At 41.5% G+C, this 19,689-nt stretch overlaps 1 protein-coding gene across 2 annotated transcripts in view; it reads right to left on the minus strand.

Moving 5' to 3' along the window:
- Nucleotides 1-14,127, minus strand: part of LOC126293269 (zinc finger protein 1) — a 177,006-nt gene extending 162,879 nt beyond the window's left edge. The window contains exon 1 of one of the 2 annotated variants that reach the window (XM_049986390.1): nt 13,917-14,127. In XM_049986390.1, the coding sequence (XP_049842347.1) occupies nt 13,917-14,007 (91 nt within the window). In that variant the 5' untranslated portion in view covers nt 14,008-14,127. The remainder of the gene's footprint in view (nt 1-13,916) is intronic. The other variant, XM_049986391.1, reaches the window with a different exon arrangement.
- Between the last annotated feature and the right edge of the window lie 5,562 nt (nt 14,128-19,689).

Below are 19,689 nucleotides of genomic sequence, written 5' to 3' on the forward strand. Positions count from 1 at the left end.
TCATGACAGCAAAAAACTACGAACTGAAAGAAAGTGGACACAAAAAGAGAAGGAACAACTTTCTCGAAAGTGATAGAAGAGCGGGCCCTGAGGAAATTTCACTTGAAAGCAGAGAATCAGAAACAATGTTGATTTATCGTACCCTTCAAAATGTTTATTCGAAATAAAGAGAAGGAGACATAGCGTCAGTGGTGGATTTTTGTTTAGTACGTCCGTAATATGTCAAGTTGTTACCAAAGCAACGACTGCTACTTGTGTTTCAGGTTTCTTTTTCTCTCTTCGAGTCCCACTTCTTGACAGGACATCTGAAGTTCCTGTTATATCTCCTTGTGTTACGGACTAAAGAAACTAGGCTCCATTTGTTGGAAAACTATCATTGTTTGACCCAAATATAGCTGCCTCGTATTAGTAAATGGAATTTCCTTTCCTGACTTTCGACGACCTGAAAATTAACCGAATAGGCCAGTTACTTGCCATCTTTTTGATAATTCAAACGGGAAATAATTCGAGACAATAGGTTGGTTATGAATGTTGTTATCTTTTCCTTCACACTACGTGGAATCGGGCGAGCTAAAGGTAGCGACAGAATGTTAGATAGGAATGAAGAGAGTTGAGTATAGGCATATGAATATTTGGAAAGCTGGCGTTAATTATGCAAATTTTTCATTTCTGCTAGAGGGCAAGAGGGGAAAAAATTTCATTGCATTTCCAACGGTCCAACGCTGATGTACCGGAGTTTTGGAGCCGTATTATTGTTTCTGTAGCTCAACTACGAGTATATTAAGCACTACACATATTCTATTCGCCGAGTGTCGCTCACCTACTGGTTCGTGTTATTCTCTTTCTAGATATGTGCGAAATCCCTAACGCGAAGCTGTAGTGGTTATTTAAACGTTTCTACTATTAATCTGTTGTATCAGCGATTGACTAATTGTTCTTGGACTTCTCGGCCGTCGGATGTGCTGTTACGCATTTAGATGCTTCACGAATGCTGCGACCGAAAGAGTGTTCTTGTCAAAGCAGGCCCTTCAGGAGAAAGTATAATTGTTGTCGCTGCACTCTGAGAATGTCAGATTAATTACGGTTATCAGTTTCGCTCGCAATGCAGTTAAACGAGGATGGTGCGTCGCATCGGTCAAGATTATTCTGTAGTTTTTCTTAACACCTGTTTTCAGAAAAATATTTCTCCATCTGTTTCCGCAGTTACTATGATAACATTATTTATTGACTGTAGAACTGGAAAAATTTAAGGTAGCTGTCTAACATCGCTTCCCTCAATGCTGTCCATTTACTTGCATCTGTTCTATACATTTCGTATAAAATTTGTTTTATTCTGCATTGTTAGCGAAAATTTTTTTAAAACAAGTCTCTGATGCAAATGGTTTAGCAGTTATTAATTTAATTGCTTTTTCAGACATGACGATTGATCACCTAATTTTTAACGGGGAAAAATGATATAGTAGAAAAGTTGCTCGTCATATAACTGTGAGTTTTGTTAGACACACAGAATATCATAAGGTGTTTACTACTGTGCATTACAAAAAGTTACAAAATTTGTTTGGTCCGATTGTTTTAAGTATTTTGGTTCATAAAGTGGCACCTCCAGACACTCCAACTAGAAGCAGACGACTCGTGAATAACAGAAGGCAGAACACAACACTTTCGGAAGTGTAAAACATCCGAGTCTCTGTTGCCAACTTAAAGTCAAGGCTGAATATTCCAAGGGTGTTAGAAAAAAAAAAAGATGAAACAGGCCATTTTAAGAACGAAAAAAACTGAAGATTTGGGTAAAACAAATTTTGTAATTTGTAATGCAACTTGTGATGTCCTATTTTTGTACCAAAGCACACAGTCATATGATGACGCACTTTTGAGATAGACTGTTTTTCCCTTAACAATTAGGTTCTTAATCGTCATTTTTGAAAACGTCCAAAAAATGAATAACTCATAAACCGTTTCAACAAAATGTTTCGCTAACAGAGCAAAATAAATTTGATGCGAAAGTAAATCAGAAGTTAGTTTAGCAGTAGCAATGGAGTAAGTTATATTAGGAGGTGGTTTTAGATTTTTTCCAGTACTCTAAATTTACCGATACAGGTTACTGTCTTAACTTCCTACTGACGTATGGTTCTTCCTTTAGTTATTTCCTTTGGTCCCTACCTCAACTGTGTAGGAGTACAGAATCAACAGTAGTAAATTAGCATTATTATTAATTATTTCTTCCCCTCGTGTGATATATAGATGTCTGTTACAATGGATATGTACCAACAGTTAAATTACTGTTCTTTTAAGAAAAAATTGAAAATAGAAAATTTCTGGCATACTTAAAATTCATATTATTAATTGCGCAATCTAAAGCTATTTATTAAATTTGTTTCTGGATTTATTTATGAAATAATGATATAATTTGGTAAAGATTCTTCTCCTGTCGAGAAAGTCTGCAAACTCTTTTGCTTTGTAAACTCTTTGGAAATTGTGAGTAAGTGGTGGACATGCCTCAGATTAAAGTAGATGTTTTCTGTCATCAAATATGTACTTTTTTTAATGTGGAAAATGTAAAAAACGGTGTGATGTTGAAAGATATGACAAATTATTAATTCTAATTTTAATAACCAACAGCCTCTGTTGCAATGTTTGCCTACATTTATCTAGGTTTCAGTAGGGATAACCCAATCTTCTTCAGAATAAAAGTAACTACCGTTTGTCCTTAGTGCCACAGTGCGGTCGCGAAGTGGAGACGAGGCAGATACGTTCCTACAGTCTGACGATAATTTATGGAGTTGTAGTTTCAGTTTGACGATGTCCACTATGAACAAACGGTAGTGACTTTTATTCTGAAGAAGGTTGGGTAATCCCGACTAAAACCTAGGTAAATCTAGGTAAACATTGCAACTGGGGCTGTTGGTTATTAAAATTAAAATTAATGTTTATACAGTTGCGGACAGGGCCGAGAAATGTTGAAAATATTCACGATATGACAAAGTATAAAATTCAAGAATAATACAGACAAATCTTCGTCAGTTATTTAGTCATTAAGCAACTAAAAAATCGAAATTTCTGATGCAAGAATGTACGCCTAGACAAGACTTTAAGCCATGGACAACAACAAAGAGATAATGAAGATAAGTAAGAAGTTATTATTTTGTATATGTTACATCTCTCGAAGCTTTCGAAAATGGTGAAGATAATACGGCAATGAATTTAATAGTGATGTGTGGGAGCGTAAGATTACGAATGGAAGTCTCCTTTTCTGTATTGGGGCTGATATTTTTAAAGTTTCTCATTGTTTGGTCTCAAGTGATACGTAAACTCAGCCGCTCTCGTTGTTGCTTTACGATGTACAAAAATCGTAATTCAGCTACCTTATACACAGAAATGAAAAAAATGATAGCAAACGTGTTTGACATCTCGCAGCTGCACTATTTTTTTCTTTATTTATTTCCTAGTGTTAGGTTTTGGCTTGCTGTCTAGGGACTATAGCAGGTCACGTTCGGTATGTCATTACAATTTTTAACTCGTCGTACATCGATTCTAGATGGAGTGCGGTGTAAGAGTCGGGGGGACTGAGGGCTGAATAGATTGTGAAGGAAGACTGAGAAGCGATTATGCAGCGGGCTTGGTAGGAAATATTTCCGTCCTCGTACAAGAGTCGCTAGCTGGCGAAACACGCGCTAGATTCAGCAGAACGGCTGGAGACGGGAAAAAGGACGGATACCTGTGGACGCACCTGGACCAACCGCACAGGAAGGAAGTTTCGAAATCCAGATCCGCAGAGGTGCGCAACAGCTGACTCTGACCCACCACAGTTTCCAGGCGGGCGAGGCGCTCACCAGAAGGTAGCTCGTCAGTTGGTAGAGCACTTGCCCGAGAAAGGCAAAGGTCCCGAGTTCGAATCTCGGTCTAGCACGCAGTTTTAATCTGTCAGGAAGTTTCGTCAGGTCGCGCATACAGCAGGCTGTATTGAGCTGAGTGGCCGAGTGCCTGGCTGCGAATACAGAGGTCTGGGGACCGATTCTCAATCGGCTCTAGCATTTTTTTTTCTATCACTTATAGCTTACTTTGGCTACGGTCTATCCCTCGTGATACTAACTCAGTACGCTGAGGAACCAGTATAAGAGGCCAAAGAGGAATGTGGGAGATTAATCAGTCTCTATAAGAAGAACTGAAAATTTTGACGATGTTTGTAAGAATGTGAGAGACGGCATAGTAGCTGAACGAAATGGGTAGCGTCTTGAACAGAGTTTATAAGACGAACATACACAAACGAGAAACGGTAATGATTTGGTGTCAACTTACACGAGGCACTGTAGAAGTTATCAGATTAGGGGAGACGCTAAAAGTGATACATGTGTTTTGCTATTTGAGCAGTAAATTAACTGACGAGGGCCGAAGCAGAAATGTGGACTGACAACGGCAAGAAGTGGGTTTTGAGGGACGAGAAATCTGTTCATCTCGAGTAGAAATGTGTTAGAAATTATTATCTGAAGGTATTTGTGTGGATTGGTTCAAATGGCTCTGAGCACTATGGGACTTAAGTTCTGAGGTCATCAGTCCCCTAGAACTTAGGACTACTTAATCGAACTAACCTAAGGACATCACACACATCCATGCCCGAGGCAGGATTCGAACCTGCGACCGTAGCGGTCGCTCGGCACCAGACTGTAGCGCCTAGAACCGCTCGGCCATCCCGGCCGGCATTTGTGTTGACTGTAGTGTCGTACAGAAGATAAATGTCGACGATAAACAGTGCTGACATCAAGAGAGTAGAAGCTTTTGAAATGTGATGGTAGAGAAGAATGCTGAAGATCAGATGCGTAGAGCCAATAAATTGAGATAGTGAAGCAAACGGGGGAGAAAAGATATTTACTGCAAAATTTCACAAAAGAAGGGATCGGTTGATAGAATTCATCTTGAGGTATGAAGGAATGGTAAATTGGGAAATGCATGGGAGAGTGGGACAGCATTGCTTGATTCCAGCAAACAGGTTGAAATGGAGGAAGGTTGAGGTACTCATGCAGAGAAGAAGATACTTACACAGCGTAGAGTAGCGAAAAAAGTTGCATCAAAGGCTCGTGGTCGTGTGGTAGCGTTCTCGCTTCCCGCGCCCGGGTTCGATTCCCGGCGGGGTCGGGGATTTTCTCTGCCTCGTGATGACTGGATGTTGTGTGATGTCCTTAGGTTAGTTAGGTTCAAGTAGTTCTAAGTTCTAGGGGACTGATGACCATAGATGTTAAGTGCCATAGTGCTCAGAGCCATTTGAACCATCTGCATCAAAGCAGTCTTCGGGCTGAAGACCACAACGACAACAACAACAACAACAACAACAACAACAATAGCAACTGCAACATTTGTGTGAAAAGTGGAAAACCGAACCGTGGTTTGCCGTCAACCTGTAACCTGGTCAGAGGAAGGCATAGGTATACTATCCCTATTAGTACCATGACCACTGAAAGGGTGCGTTGTTCACCATCGAATTGAGGACAGGTGTACCTTACTTGCAGATACCACATGGGCCTTCTAGCAAAAGATTAAAAAACAGGATGTAGTGGATGCCACTGAAGCCAAAGGAAAGTTTTATAGGATGAAAATCAATAAAAAGAAAACAAAAATAATGGTACTGGGAGGAAATTAATGGGCAAAGACAGTGGTGAATGAGGAAACTTTAGAAAATTCTGCGTATATAGGAAGCAGGATAGAAACCGATTCGAAAAACAGCACAGCAAGCCAGGATAGCAATCGCGAAAGAGGTATTTTCTGAAAAATATGAGAATTTTCTGCGGCAATACGGACGGATATATGAGGAAAAGACTAATAAAACGTATTGTATGGAATGTCTTCATGTGTGGTGCTGAAATGTGGGCACTGAGGAAGAAAGACGCAGCAAAGATGGGAGCATTTTGAGATATAGACGTGGCAGAAGAAGGAATGAAAAAGTAGGATGGATAGAGCGAAAAAAAAGAGATGGTGCTGATAGTGAGAGAGAAAGGTGGTTACTGAATGTAAAAAAGAGAGGGAAGAGAGACTGAATTTGACATATAATGCAAAAAAAGGAGGGGCTTGGGAAACTGTCTTAGAGAGGTATTTGGAAATAGAGGTGAGGGAGGAAGATGTTTCAGCTGCTGGGTGATGGGACAGATGGCAGCACATATAGCAACAGGAAGCGATGGATCACACGAAATGGAGATGAAAAGGAGCTGCTAACATAGCGGAAAACTGATGGCGATAACTACCTTACATTTTCTCCTCTGCTAGCAATAACGAATAACTACTGTGACTTTCGTACAATGAGACCTCGCATAGAAGTGGAACAGAGGGGAATGGGGTATTGGTGGGGGGAGAGATGGTGCATCATAAAAATGTGCACACATAGAGCAAAGCCTGCACACACACATACAGGGCTCGCTATGATATCTGACCTGATATCGTTTACGAACTGAGGCAATATTTACGTTAGTTGTTCAGGAGCTCTGCTTGCTGTATCTCTTGTTATGTGTGCAGACAAACGCATACGGCGGGTGCAGTAATGATTCATCCAACCCCCCCCCCCCCTCCCGCCGTCTCTTTCTCTTCTCTCTCTCTCTCTCTCTCTCTCTCTCTCTCACACACACACACACACACACACACACACAGAGAGAGAGAGAGAGACAGAGAGAAGGGGATGTACGAGGGGTTGAGACGTTCAAGTTTCCAGGTTTCTGGTGAAATTCATTGGAGTATCACACAGATGCATGTTGCCCTCAGTGGCACATAGTTTTTAACCCGCTTCTTCGTAGGTATGGTCATCCTTAGATGCGTTATTTGCTGTTTCTGCTCGATCGTGTGAGTGAACACCAAATGTTTCCTCGTCGAAATAGCTAGCTAGTCTGCTGCCTCTAGAGAATGAGGCAGCGTATTAGAAACGACGCTGATGTCTTCGTTTGTAGAGACGAAGTACAGGGTCGCCAAGTGGAAGAATGCGGTTGCAAAATGTCTATGGCCTCGTTTCAGGGAACTGCCGTGATTTCGCTTGCGGAGACATAGAAATTGGCATCAGCAGAGTTTAGGGAAGAAGTAGAATTTCTGTATCAGGACGATGTAGAGAAGAAGTAGGAATTCGGTATCAGGACCGTGCAGGGAAGATCTAGTAATTCTATATGACTACGATTTAGGGAAGACGAAGGAATTCTGTAACAGGACGATTTGGGGAAGACTTAGGAATTCTGTATGATGACGATTTACGGAAGTCGTAGGAGTCTGTATCAGGAATACCTGGGGAAGACGTTGATACCTGGATTGCAATTCGTCGGCCGTGCTCCCTTAGTATCATGATTACGGAGAATATTCAGGGAAGTGGACCAACGGACGGTATGCATTGTCAAACGGGAAGCCATTGCCACGATACCGTCGCCTCTGCAGTACAAGTAGTAATAATTAAATCGACGTTTCTTATCTGAACTTGCATACGCTGTTAATGAACATTAGTTGGAAAGTCGCTCCTTCAGAAGGAGTTATTGATCGCTCATTTGTAGACTGTGGCTGCTGTTTATCCAGAAGTTCTGGATCATTGTTTGCATGACCTCGATGAAAACTGTCGAAGTATTTTATTCGTCTATATGATACAAAATCAAAGGCGTATTTATAAGTACCGGTCTTACTTGTCATTCTGTTGGCAGAAGTTGGCTGCCTTGGAGCAAAGGCAATCAGACAGCTCGTAGTGGTTAAGCGAGATGTGTCTTAAACTTTTTCAACATTTAGACGTTTCCAATTTCTGTTCGCTAGCTGTTTGTTTAAAGATATGTGCCCAAAATATAGAACCTTATCATAAAATCTAGCCGCGGAGATTAAGACTGTTAATTATTTGTGGATTTTATACTGCGATTGTGTAAATCGCAGTTCATTTGACACAGGTTCTCATTATGTGCAGTCTGCCCCCGGTAGCTAAGTGGGCAGCGCGACAGACTATCAATCCAAAGGGCCCGGGTTCGATTCCCGGCTGGGTCAGAAATTTTATCCGCTCAGGGATTGGGTGTTGTGTTGTCCTAATCATCGTCATTTCATCCCCATCGACGCGCAAGTCGGCGAAGTGGCGTCAAATCGACGGGAGGCCCTCGTCACACGACATATCAAGATTTTTAGTGACCATAGGAATTAAATGGGCGTTGAAGGCGCATTATTAGAAGTGCTGTTATCTTCTTTACCAAACATTGCCATCGTTCGTTTATGCTGAATAAATAGCTTGGGGCAACAGGGAGTGACAGTACACGTAAAGCGCTTCATGAAGACTTGAGATCAGCTTGTACCAAATGCGAGGATCTGGGTTACTGAGACATTCAAACATCACCACATGGCAGCAGCTTTTTAAACATCTTATTATTACTGTAGCGTATGTGGCTATGGTGTTGCATCTGTCTAGTACGTAAGACTGACTAATTCTATTCCAGTAACTGACGTTTCCATGTGGAACCTGCTAGTTACATTTAATTGTGCCGCATAAGATATGAACACAAAGCACTTCCTTGTCGTGCGTTGAGAACTAGAATAGCATAACACTTCATGACAACTCGCACATATTGTCACCAACAGTGCTCTCCTCTGGCATAATTTATCCAGTCCAGGCAAGATAAAGGCACCTGATGATTAAACTGTGATGCCGAAACACGGCCAGCTAATTCAGTTCGCGCGTGCAGTCGCTGATACAAGGCAGCGTGTTTCATTCATCTTAACTCGCTGAATACTGTTAGTGGCCCGAAATAAATTGGACAATCTGACTGCGAAGAAAATAAAACTTTGCTGCTTTAACGCACGTTCCAGAAGTTCATGGTGAGGGTTTGGAATATGCAGATGAATTCACAGTTCAGAATCTCAGTGCGAAAATCAAGTGAGCTATGCAGATGTGCTGGAAGTTAGGCTGCTCACTGTTAGAAGGGAAATTGTGTAAGTTCAAATGGCTCTGAGCACTATGGGACTTAACTTCTGGGGTCATCGGCCCCCTAGAACTTACATCTACTTAAACCTAACTAAGGTAAGGACATCACACACATCCATGACCGAGGCAGGATTCGAACCAGCGACCGTAGCGGTCGCGTGGTTCCAGACTGTAGCGCCTATAAGCGCTCGGCCACTCCGGTCGGCAAATTGTGTAAGTTTATTTACATAATATAATGAGCGTAAATCTACTTTATATAGACTAAATTATATTTTCATAATCTGACCTAGCTGACTTGTAGCTATGAAGGTGTGTATGCACATAAAATTGGATGATTACAAGTTAATTGAAATAGGAAACGGGTTAATTAGCTAACCGAAAGTAGCCTTATTATATAGCACAGGTAATCAAAATCTTCTATTGTGGGGTAATTATTATCGGCGTACCTCAGCGAATAGTGTTAGTTCCGTATTTTTTATTTACACATTAATTAGCTGCTGTACTTAACTAATAAAATGGAAATAGCTCTTCTTTCTTCCCAATACAACATATTTACTTAGATACACTATGCACATTGGAACGCACATAATATACGATGCTTGAGGGAAAAAAAATTCCGGCCAGTTGTCTGAAAGCTCCGTAGAAGCTTAATTACATATGTAAAAGGTTCATCAAAATATGTGACATGAATGGCCACATCTTTTGACTCTATTAATTTAGAATCTTAAATTTTTTACGCCGCCGAGGGACCGTTGAATTTAATATTTGACACAAATTTCAGCTTGGTACCTCTAACCGTCTTGACAAATAGGGGTGTTAACGTGCTGACGTGCAAGCAGGTAGAAAGACGAACAACAAATTGGCCTTTGTAAGGATTACATTTTTACTGATTAAGGTACACAATCCTAAAAAGGAGGCATATTGGTTGCTGCAATATTTAAGGATCCTATACAATAGAAACTGTTTACAATTTACCATAGGTCGAAGACGATTAGAAGCGATAACTCAAGAAAACTTCGCAAGCCAAGATCGCTGAAATAGTATTTTACTGGATGACAAGTTTTGACAGAGCAATGCTGTCATATCGAATCTGCAAGAGGATGAACAGAAGTTGACAAGAAAATGTTTATTATCGTTGTACTACAACTTGATAAACTGTCTTGCTACATAACTTGTAAAATGCTTTGAATTTATTACACAATATATTGTCCATTAATATTGCATGTCGCTTCACACTGCATATTCACTTCCCACTATCATGAAGATCGCTACTGTAATGAGACAGTTGATCAAGTTGTATTATCAGCATGGTTAAATATTTACCTATAAACTTCTGTTCATCTTCTTGCAGATCTGACGATTACCCCTCAGCTTTGTCGAAACCAGTCATCCAATAAAATTCATTTTTAGCGATCTTGGCTGATGACATTTTCTTCAGATACCATACATCGCACATCGGTCCCAGACTAACGACGCGAGAAATATACAACGATTATAAGCGAAATAGAATAAGACGTGAAGCGAAATATGTCATCTCAGTAACCTTCTTATAGCAAACTAGAACTCTTTTTAACTTGTGTACAACGCACAGCCGCACTGCGAGAGAAGCAAACAACTGTGGAGGTTGCAAAAACAGAATAACCCTCTAAGTAGGACAGGTCTGTTAGAGAGAATACGCGGACTGGAACCTTGATATGACAGGTACATTGTAGTAGAGAAGATGGCAAACGCAAGTTACAAGTTAGTGGAAGACGGCAAGTAGAAAGTGCAAGATTTTTTAAAATCTCAACTCTTTAGGAAACCGTGGGTAGCAAGTTACGTAAGAAGTGTCAAGAGGATACAACGTGAACAAAGAGACGAAGTGATCGTGATGCGTGAGGTATGGACGGAATGTGGGAAAAGGGGGGGGGGGGGGAGGAGGAGGCGTGGCTTCATAAATGTCATCAAAAAGACACTTGCTTCAGCACGATACAAACTGGCAATTTTTTCTGTGTGACTTGTAGAACGCCACAACACGGTACAATTCTGTATTAAACAAACAGTTTTTAAACCACTTAATTCTCTACACTCGTTTCACTAACGCCCCCCCCCCCCCTCTTGGCTTCCTCAGGCGGGTACTCCCTCACCCCCCCCCTTTTTCCATCACACACACACACACACACACACACACACACACACACACACACACACACACACACACAAATATTCTACGCTGCTGCTATTGCATCGGCAACTCGAAGACAGGTAGTGGAAATGAGAAGCAAATACAAAAACGTGTGACAGAAAATATTTGTAAGAAATCACTTCTTACCTTTTTTTATTTATTTTTTCTAAGGCGGAACAGCGAAATTATTTAGAGAGGTGAACAGAAACATGAAAGATATTATGTAAACGAAATAGTCTCTCAGCTTACGCATCATTGCCTTGGAATATTGAAATCTTCTAGAGGTATCTATTAATTCTTGCAACAGCGAGATGCCGAACAAAAATAACCAAATATTCAGAAGTTTCAAATTAAGCAGTATTGTGTATTAGCGTAATCTCTAATAGCTGATCACCGTATCGCACAAACATTTGCCTTAAAAAACTGCTATGTTAATCATTCACGCAACGTATTTTATGCGATAATACCATAATATATCTGATAGTAGCGCAATCGATTACACCACGATCAGTTACTATCACTGATTTACTGACTGCATGAAATGTTTGGACCATGGCTGTAGTGTCTAAAATAGCTATAATAAGTAAACAGAATCCAGAAAGTATTGAAAACAACGCACGCCTATGGAATTAGTAAGAAGGTTGACAGTTTAAGCGTAATTGGGCTACTTCACAATATCAGTCCGGTGTCTCGATTTCAGGACAGGTGAAAAAACAGACCAACTCAGCCAGTTTGATGTGGGTTTAAAATCCTGATATAAACAAAGATTTACGAACAGCAATGTTGTTTTGTTTATTAAATACACCTGAGAAAGTTTAACCTTAACAATCTTCACTCAGAAACACACTTTCTTTTTTGCTTGCGCAGCTGGACAAACGTTTCAAGACGAGAAACCCAAAGCACTTTTTAATGGTCTCGGCAACGTAGACATGAAACACCTGGTTTGATTTTCGACACCTTCTGAACACCTGTTACCAATCAGCATCTGCGTCATCGTGCTTCTGCCATTCCGACGTACATTAACGGTGCGAAACCTCATAGATATTGCAGTAGGTACACGTAAGGAAGCGGGGCGCTGTGAAACTTCAGGCAAAAACAAAACGCATCCAATCTGCTAGCCTTAAGTCAACTGAAATGTAGGTGATCTGACGCAAAAAATGAACACTGATAAAGAACACGCTAGAAAAACTAACCTACATTATCATAATCATCGTTATTATTAACATCTACATTTGCACATTTGCCACCAATTACCTGCAACCACAGCACGGCTACGTCATAGCTACGGTTAAAACAAAATTAGATAATAAGCTACTACACACTCGCAGGTAATGCACATTGCTTGTCAGCTAAGCTTTTAGTCCTGATCTATAAACAACGCAGCAGAATCCATGTTTTCATTTTGAACGTCACATATCGGCTCCTTCGAATCATAACCCTCATTTATCTTGTGGACGGGACATTTCGGAAAATAAATTGTCGAATTCATTTTTTAAATGAAGTTTGACGTGGTATCGTAATTCGCCGTAGCTACTATGAAGTATGGTCTCGGCAACGTAGACATGAAACACCTGGTTTGATTTTCGACACCTTCTGAACACCTGTTACCAATCAGCATCTGCGTCATCGTGCTTCTGCCATTCCGACGTACATTAACGGTGCGAAACCTCATAGATATTGCAGTAGGTACACGTAAGGAAGCGGGGCGCTGTGAAACTTCAGGCAAAAACAAAACGCATCCAATCTGCTAGCCTTAAGTCAACTGAAATGTAGGTGATCTGACGCAAAAAATGAACACTGATAAAGAACACGCTAGAAAAACTAACCTACATTATCATAATCATCGTTATTATTAACATCTACATTTGCACATTTGCCACCAATTACCTGCAACCACAGCACGGCTACGTCATAGCTACGGTTAAAACAAAATTAGATAATAAGCTACTACACACTCGCAGGTAATGCACATTGCTTGTCAGCTAAGCTTTTAGTCCTGATCTATAAACAACGCAGCAGAATCCATGTTTTCATTTTGAACGTCACATATCGGCTCCTTCGAATCATAACCCTCATTTATCTTGTGGACGGGACATTTCGGAAAATAAATTGTCGAATTCATTTTTTAAATGAAGTTTGACGTGGTATCGTAATTCGCCGTAGCTACTATGAAGTACCTTTAGTACTAAAGTTATTTTGAGCGCCCTATTACGTATCTACTAATCACTGCTGACACAATTCACTTTCACACACCAGTTGAACTATGCAACATCTGAAAGGTAAGAAGAATGAAGCTCAATACGACATATTGTAGGAGAAAAAGCGCACCTGATAATGGGAAATAATTCGCGGTCGTGCTAAGGATGAAGTGAACAAAAATCGTGATGCGCAGCAAAAAAGAAGTGTTTTGTTGCTAAAAATGAGAGATTTGTCTGTGCTAGGGTAAGCTTTCGAGAGTTTCATAGTGCATGAAAAAATTAAGTAGAAAACGATTGCTCGTAATTAAAATGCGACACATCAATAAACGTGACTCACGTATTGCACTGATGAAATTTTAGTATCGGGACATTAAATATCGTAAGCTACATTTGCACTTTTCGAGTTTAAGAAAGATGTGTGGTGGGGGTACGTAAAACAAATTATGTTATTTTTCCTCCCCCACATCTCCAGCTACGTTCGCGGATGGACTGATTGCCGACGCTCTTGTTTACGAAACGGAAACGTAGCTCCCTGCTCGCGATTACGCGAGCAGCCTAGTAATTAGCACACCGTCGCTGGATGGCCGGGCACTGACGCCAGGTGCATAGCGTGCTGTGACATGCATGGACGCGAGCGGCTACTACTCACGCTGGCAGTTGGTCCAGACGTTAGCGAGACTCCACAGGCGGTAGGCGTAACTGTCGTAGCAGCCGAACATGTTCCCCTGCGTCACCACCATGGCCGGGCGTCGGGGGCAGGCATGCGGCCGCGCCGGGGGCTGGCGTCGCCGTCGCCGTACGCCGCTACGTTGTCCAGCTGCTGCTACACTCCCACCCTCACAGAGCGCCGGCCTCTCGCCGACTGTGGCGACGCGCAGCTGCCGACGCGACAACTCGCGGCGCCACCCCCACCACCGCGACGTCACCGCCCCCTCCACCGGCCAGCCCGCGGGCGCGTGCCGGCAAGCGGCGCCTCGCGGCGGCGGCGGCGCGAAGCTCGCGCGACGCCCGCGGACGGAGCCGAAGGGCGGCGGACACGCCCGAGAACGGCCGCACCTGGCCGAAGCGCCGCGGGAGCGCACGAACTCTGACGAAATCTGTTCCCCCCCACCACCGCAACCCCGTCCGAACCGGCAGCGGAAATTATCTTTACGCATTCGCACAAAGGCAGCCGACGCGGGCACACGCTCCGCTGCGGATCTACCGTCTGCAGCAGTCTAAACCAGCTGTCTACTATTCTGTGCGAGCACAATCCTGGCACACAGCACAACGACATATCTATTCAAATGCATTCCCACACAGATGCATTTGCACACGTAATTATGGCGCCTCAACTTGGTATATCATGACCGAAACTGATGCGTATTTACCGCGAAAAGATTAACTGCTACCGATCTGTTTTACTTCCCAAAAACTTTCTAAAGCCTAGAACAACCGGTTACGACAGACTTTGCTGTCATCTTCGGGTCTTCAAAAATTTATGCTATACAGAATGTTCACTATCCGAGAAGAAAGATTAAGGAAAGGCAAACCTACGTTTCTAACATTTGTAGACTTAGAGAAAGCTTTTGACAGTGTTGACTGGAATACTCTCTTTCAAATTCTAAAGGTTGCAAGGGCAAAATACAGGGAACGAAAGGCTATTTACAATTTTGTACAGAAAGCAGATGGCAGTTATAAGAGTCGAGGGACATGAAAGGGAAGTAGTGGTTGGGAAGCGAGTGAGACAGGGTTGTAGCCTATCCCCGATGGTATTCAATCTGTATATTGAGCAAGCAGTAAAGGAAACAAAAGAAAAATTCGGAGTAGGTGTTAAAGTCCACGGAGAAGAAATAAAAACTTTGAGGTTCGCCGATGACATTGTAATTCTGTCAGAGAAAGCAAAGGACTTGGAAGAGCAGTTGAACGGAATGGACAGTGTCTTAAAAGGAGGATATAAGATGAACATCAACAAAAGAAAAACGAGGATAATGGAATGTAGTCGAATTAGATTAGGAAATCATACATTTAAAGTAGTAAAGGAGTTTTGCTTTTTTATGGAGCAAAATAACTGATGATGTAGAGAGGATATAAAACGTAGACTGGCAATGGAAAGGAAAGTGTTTCTGAAGAAGAGAAATTTGTTAACATCGAGTGTAGATTTAAGTGTCAGGAAGTCGTTACTGGAAGTATTTGTATGGAGTGTAGCCATGAATCGAAGTGAAACATGCACGATAAATAGTTTAGACAAGAAGAGAATAGAAGCTTTCGAAATGTGGCGCTACAGAAGAATGCTGATGATTTGATTGTAAATCACATAATTAATGAGGTATTGAATAGAATAGGGGAGGAGTTTGTGGCACAGCTTGAGTAGAAGAAGGGATCGGTTGGTAGGGCATGTTCTGAGGCATCAAGGGATCACAAACTTAGCATTGGAGGGCAGCGTGGAGGGTAAAAATCGTAGAGGGTGACCAATAGATGAATACACTAAGCAGATTCAGAAGGATGTAGGTTGCAGTAAGTACTGGGAGATGAAACTTGCACAGGATAGAGTAGCATGGAGAGCTGCATCAAACCAGTCTCAGAACTGAAGACAACAACATCAACAACATGTTCACTTTGAGTTGAAACTCGGGGCAAGTTGACATGTAGTTAAAATGTAGTTTGTAACAGAAGGATTTGTCATAAAACATTTAAAGTCAAGAAGCGCCATTTGCACATCGCCTAGTACACCGTCTGAAGGTGGATCTTCAGTTATTACAGCACGTCCAGCTAACTGATGTAGCACCGTGTATTTTATTGTGTTCTATCTTTTTTAGTACTTAACAATCATCTGTGGCTATCTTGATATTTAACGTTTTATTTATGACAAAGCTTTATGTTATCTGCTACGTTTTACTACTTGACAACTTGCGGTGAGGTCCAATACATTTTATAGCATTAATTTTTGAAGACTTGAAGATAACAGCGAAGTCTATCGAAGCCGGTTATTTGTACATAAAGAAATACTTGTGAGATCTTGGCTTTGGGAAGTTTTTACTAACTGCTAAAAATTTTCAGTAACTTCTTGTTTGGACACTGAATGAAGGAAGAAAGGAATATTTTGTGTCTGCATAAACATATACAGTTCGCATCGAATGTCTGGTGGTGTTAGATGACGTCAAGGGAAACAACTTTTGTTAGAGGCGAAATGTTCGCTGACGCTTACCACCGAAGTTTTTAATTTCGCCGGCTCTGGGGCGGCGAGATTTCACTAAACTAGCAGGGTTTACTAACCAGATGCGCTGCATACTACGTTCCCCAGTAAACTGACAGGGTGATTTTTTAACAAGAAACAATAGGAAAGAGTGCTCGAATGCGAACCACGGGCCATAATTTTACTGAACCTGTCCCCTTCCACGCAAACCAGAATATAGGCAACATACATTGCATACGGACCATGACACTTCTCAAGGGCATAAACAACACAAAAGGATGGCTAATGTCACTCGCAAGTCTCAGCGAACATTCTGTCTGTAACTAAAGTAGTTCCCCTTGACATGATCTATCAGCCGTAGACATCTGATCCAAAGACTTTGAAACGCCCTGTATATACTCTGCAAATGGTGATGAAGTGCATGCGAGATCGCAATTTTCATTGATCCACTTATCAGGGATTCTTCCCATTCCATCCATGGACGGAGTGCGGGAATAATGACTAATTGAACGCCTCTATGGGCACTGCAATTAGTATAATCTTGGGTCTCGAGCGTAACATCAATATCTATACATATACGTCTATGTTAAGCAGGATGTATGTTGCATTTATTGTAATAATACATACTTTTCGTAGCTGATTTTACAAAAAGTGCATCGATCGCACCTTAATGATCATCTCCGAGGTAGCCTAGGAACCTCACATTTATTCTTAAATGCATTTGAAGTGCTACTAGTATTCTATTGTACTTTCTCGTGAATGAATTGCGAAGAGCATTAATTATAGGAATGTTCTAAGATTTGTTTTGTAATAATAATTAACAATTTATTTCAAAGGTGTCATTAATTTGCAGCTGGAACTATGTAATTAATTGTATCTGTTGGACTAAATATTTTTGTTACCTTTAAAGTGTAACTTGGCACCCGCTGTTTGATGTTTGCGACTAAATCATCATTAATAACTCGCCACAAAAGCACGCATTTAAAACTGAAGATCGAGCCCACCACCTGTTCCGTACGCGTATTCTGAAATATAAAGCTCAATTAGTATTCTGTGAGCTCGATTTCTCACTTGTGGCCTTTTTATAATTCCTACATGACTTGTTTATAATCCCTGCATAGCGCATCATGAAGCTGGCTCAGCTACTGGTTAAACTTCATGGCGCCTACTGATTATCTTTCAGAGTCTAGACTTATTTTATTCATAGAGCAGATAGAATTAGCGAATAACTTGGTGCTTAATGTGTACTACTGGATCAGGTGCGAACTGAATTTTTCCTCACGTCTACTCTCTTTGCCAACCCCGGCAAATGTAGTCCATCAGTATGTATGTATGTAGGTTACAGATCTCCTCCTCAACTACTGGATCGATTTCAACGAAACATGGTCCACACATCGTTTACTACTTGGAAAAAATAATGGGGTAAGAACCACCTAACTTTCATGGTGGTGGGAGTGGAGAAGCGTAACTGATGAATATCTACAGCAATTTCCACGAGTCGCGTTCTCGCTTCCCGAGCACTGGGTCCCGGGCTCGGTTCCCGGAGGGGTCAGGGATTTTCACCTGCCTCGAGATGACTGGGTGTTTGTGTTGTCCTCATCATTTCATCATCGTTCATGAAAGTGGCGAGTACGGACTGAGCAAAGGTTGAGAATTTGTACGGGCGCTGATAATCGCGCAGTTGATGATGGCTCAAATGGCTCTGAACACTATGGGACTTAACATCTATGGTCATCAGTCCCCTAGAACTTAGAACTACTTAAACGTAACTAACCTAAGGACATCACACAACACCCAGTCATCACGAGGCAGAGAAAATCCCTGACCCCGCCGGGAATCGAACCCGGGACGCGCAGTTGAGCGCCCCACAAACCAATCACCATCAATTTCCACGAGCTCTTGTGTGTACATGAGTCATTGTTTGTATGAAAATGCTATGAGGTTAATATACCCCTACCATCACTAACCGTATGGAGAGGAGTGAGAAGCCACTACACGTTAAAAAATATCCGACTGATGTTAGTGTCGATTCCATAATTTTCCGTGTCGCTAGGTTGATGTGAGAAAGGCATATGTGGGAAACACTGACAAGGAGAAGGGACAGAACAATAGGACATCTGTTAAGACATCAGGGACTGACTTCCGTGGTACTAGAGGGAGCTGTAGAGGGCAAAAACTGTAGAGGACGACAGAGAGTGGAATACATCCAGCAAATAATTGAGAATGCAGGTTGCTACTCGGAGGTGAAGAGGTTGGCGCTGGAGAGGAATTCGTGGCGGGGTGCACCAAACCAATCAGAGGACTGACGAGCCAAAAAGCAGGTTGATGTCGTTTCACTCCTAGACAGTGACGTATCAGCAGGTATGGGTAGACTAACAGTTTTTATATACTGGAAACAATTACTGTGGCGGGAAAACAGCCCTATCCCGTCTGTGACTGAAGATAAAGATGATAATGGGTATATAAATGATATTAATTGTATAAAAATGCTGTGGGAGTGAGTTTCCTTCTTCCCATTGGGATGAGAAAGAGTTTGAAAACGACCTGTTAGTAATTCTTTTCTGTTCTGTTGACTTGTAGTATTTTAGAAGCACGAAGCTCAGTGAGTCATTTATTTGTGTTGTTCAGTGCATCAGCCACATGGCGAGAATGAACAACGAAGCGAGCTAGTAATTTTGTGAACGTGTTTTTCGAGACAAAGGTCATTCCACACTGCTGAATAATACGGACACATACATTTAGCGACCTTCAAAGACTGCACTTGCGTTCCTTTCTTTTCGTAACTGTTGTGACATATAACGAAATGGGTTGACAGTGACTGCGGTGAAATTTCTTTGTGTTTACTTAAACTGCCGAGTGAAAGTGAACCTACTGTCTCGTTACTTATTTTTATCATTTGGACACTGACCTACGGAATTTTTCCCTGACAGTGACAAATCATACTTAACGTATTAATTTATTACCCACAATATACAAGCCCAACGCAAACTGACTGCTCTAAAATAACAACATGACTTCAAGTAATTAACACAAAAGAATGGCCCTGAATTGGAAGAAATCCTAACAAGAGCCCATACTTTTTCCTAAGTCACCTACCTCACAGAAAATCTTCATAACACGAACTACAGCAATTATAGCAAGCAAGCAACAACTGCAGCCAGCTAAATAAAGAGATTCTACAATAAGCTCTAACTACAAGGAGGCGTTTTGTTGAAGAGCAAACAATGTATGTAGAAGAATTTATCTT

This window comes from Schistocerca gregaria, chromosome 10, assembly GCF_023897955.1.
Source record: "Schistocerca gregaria isolate iqSchGreg1 chromosome 10, iqSchGreg1.2, whole genome shotgun sequence".
Classification (NCBI taxonomy): Eukaryota; Metazoa; Arthropoda; class Insecta; order Orthoptera; family Acrididae; genus Schistocerca; species Schistocerca gregaria.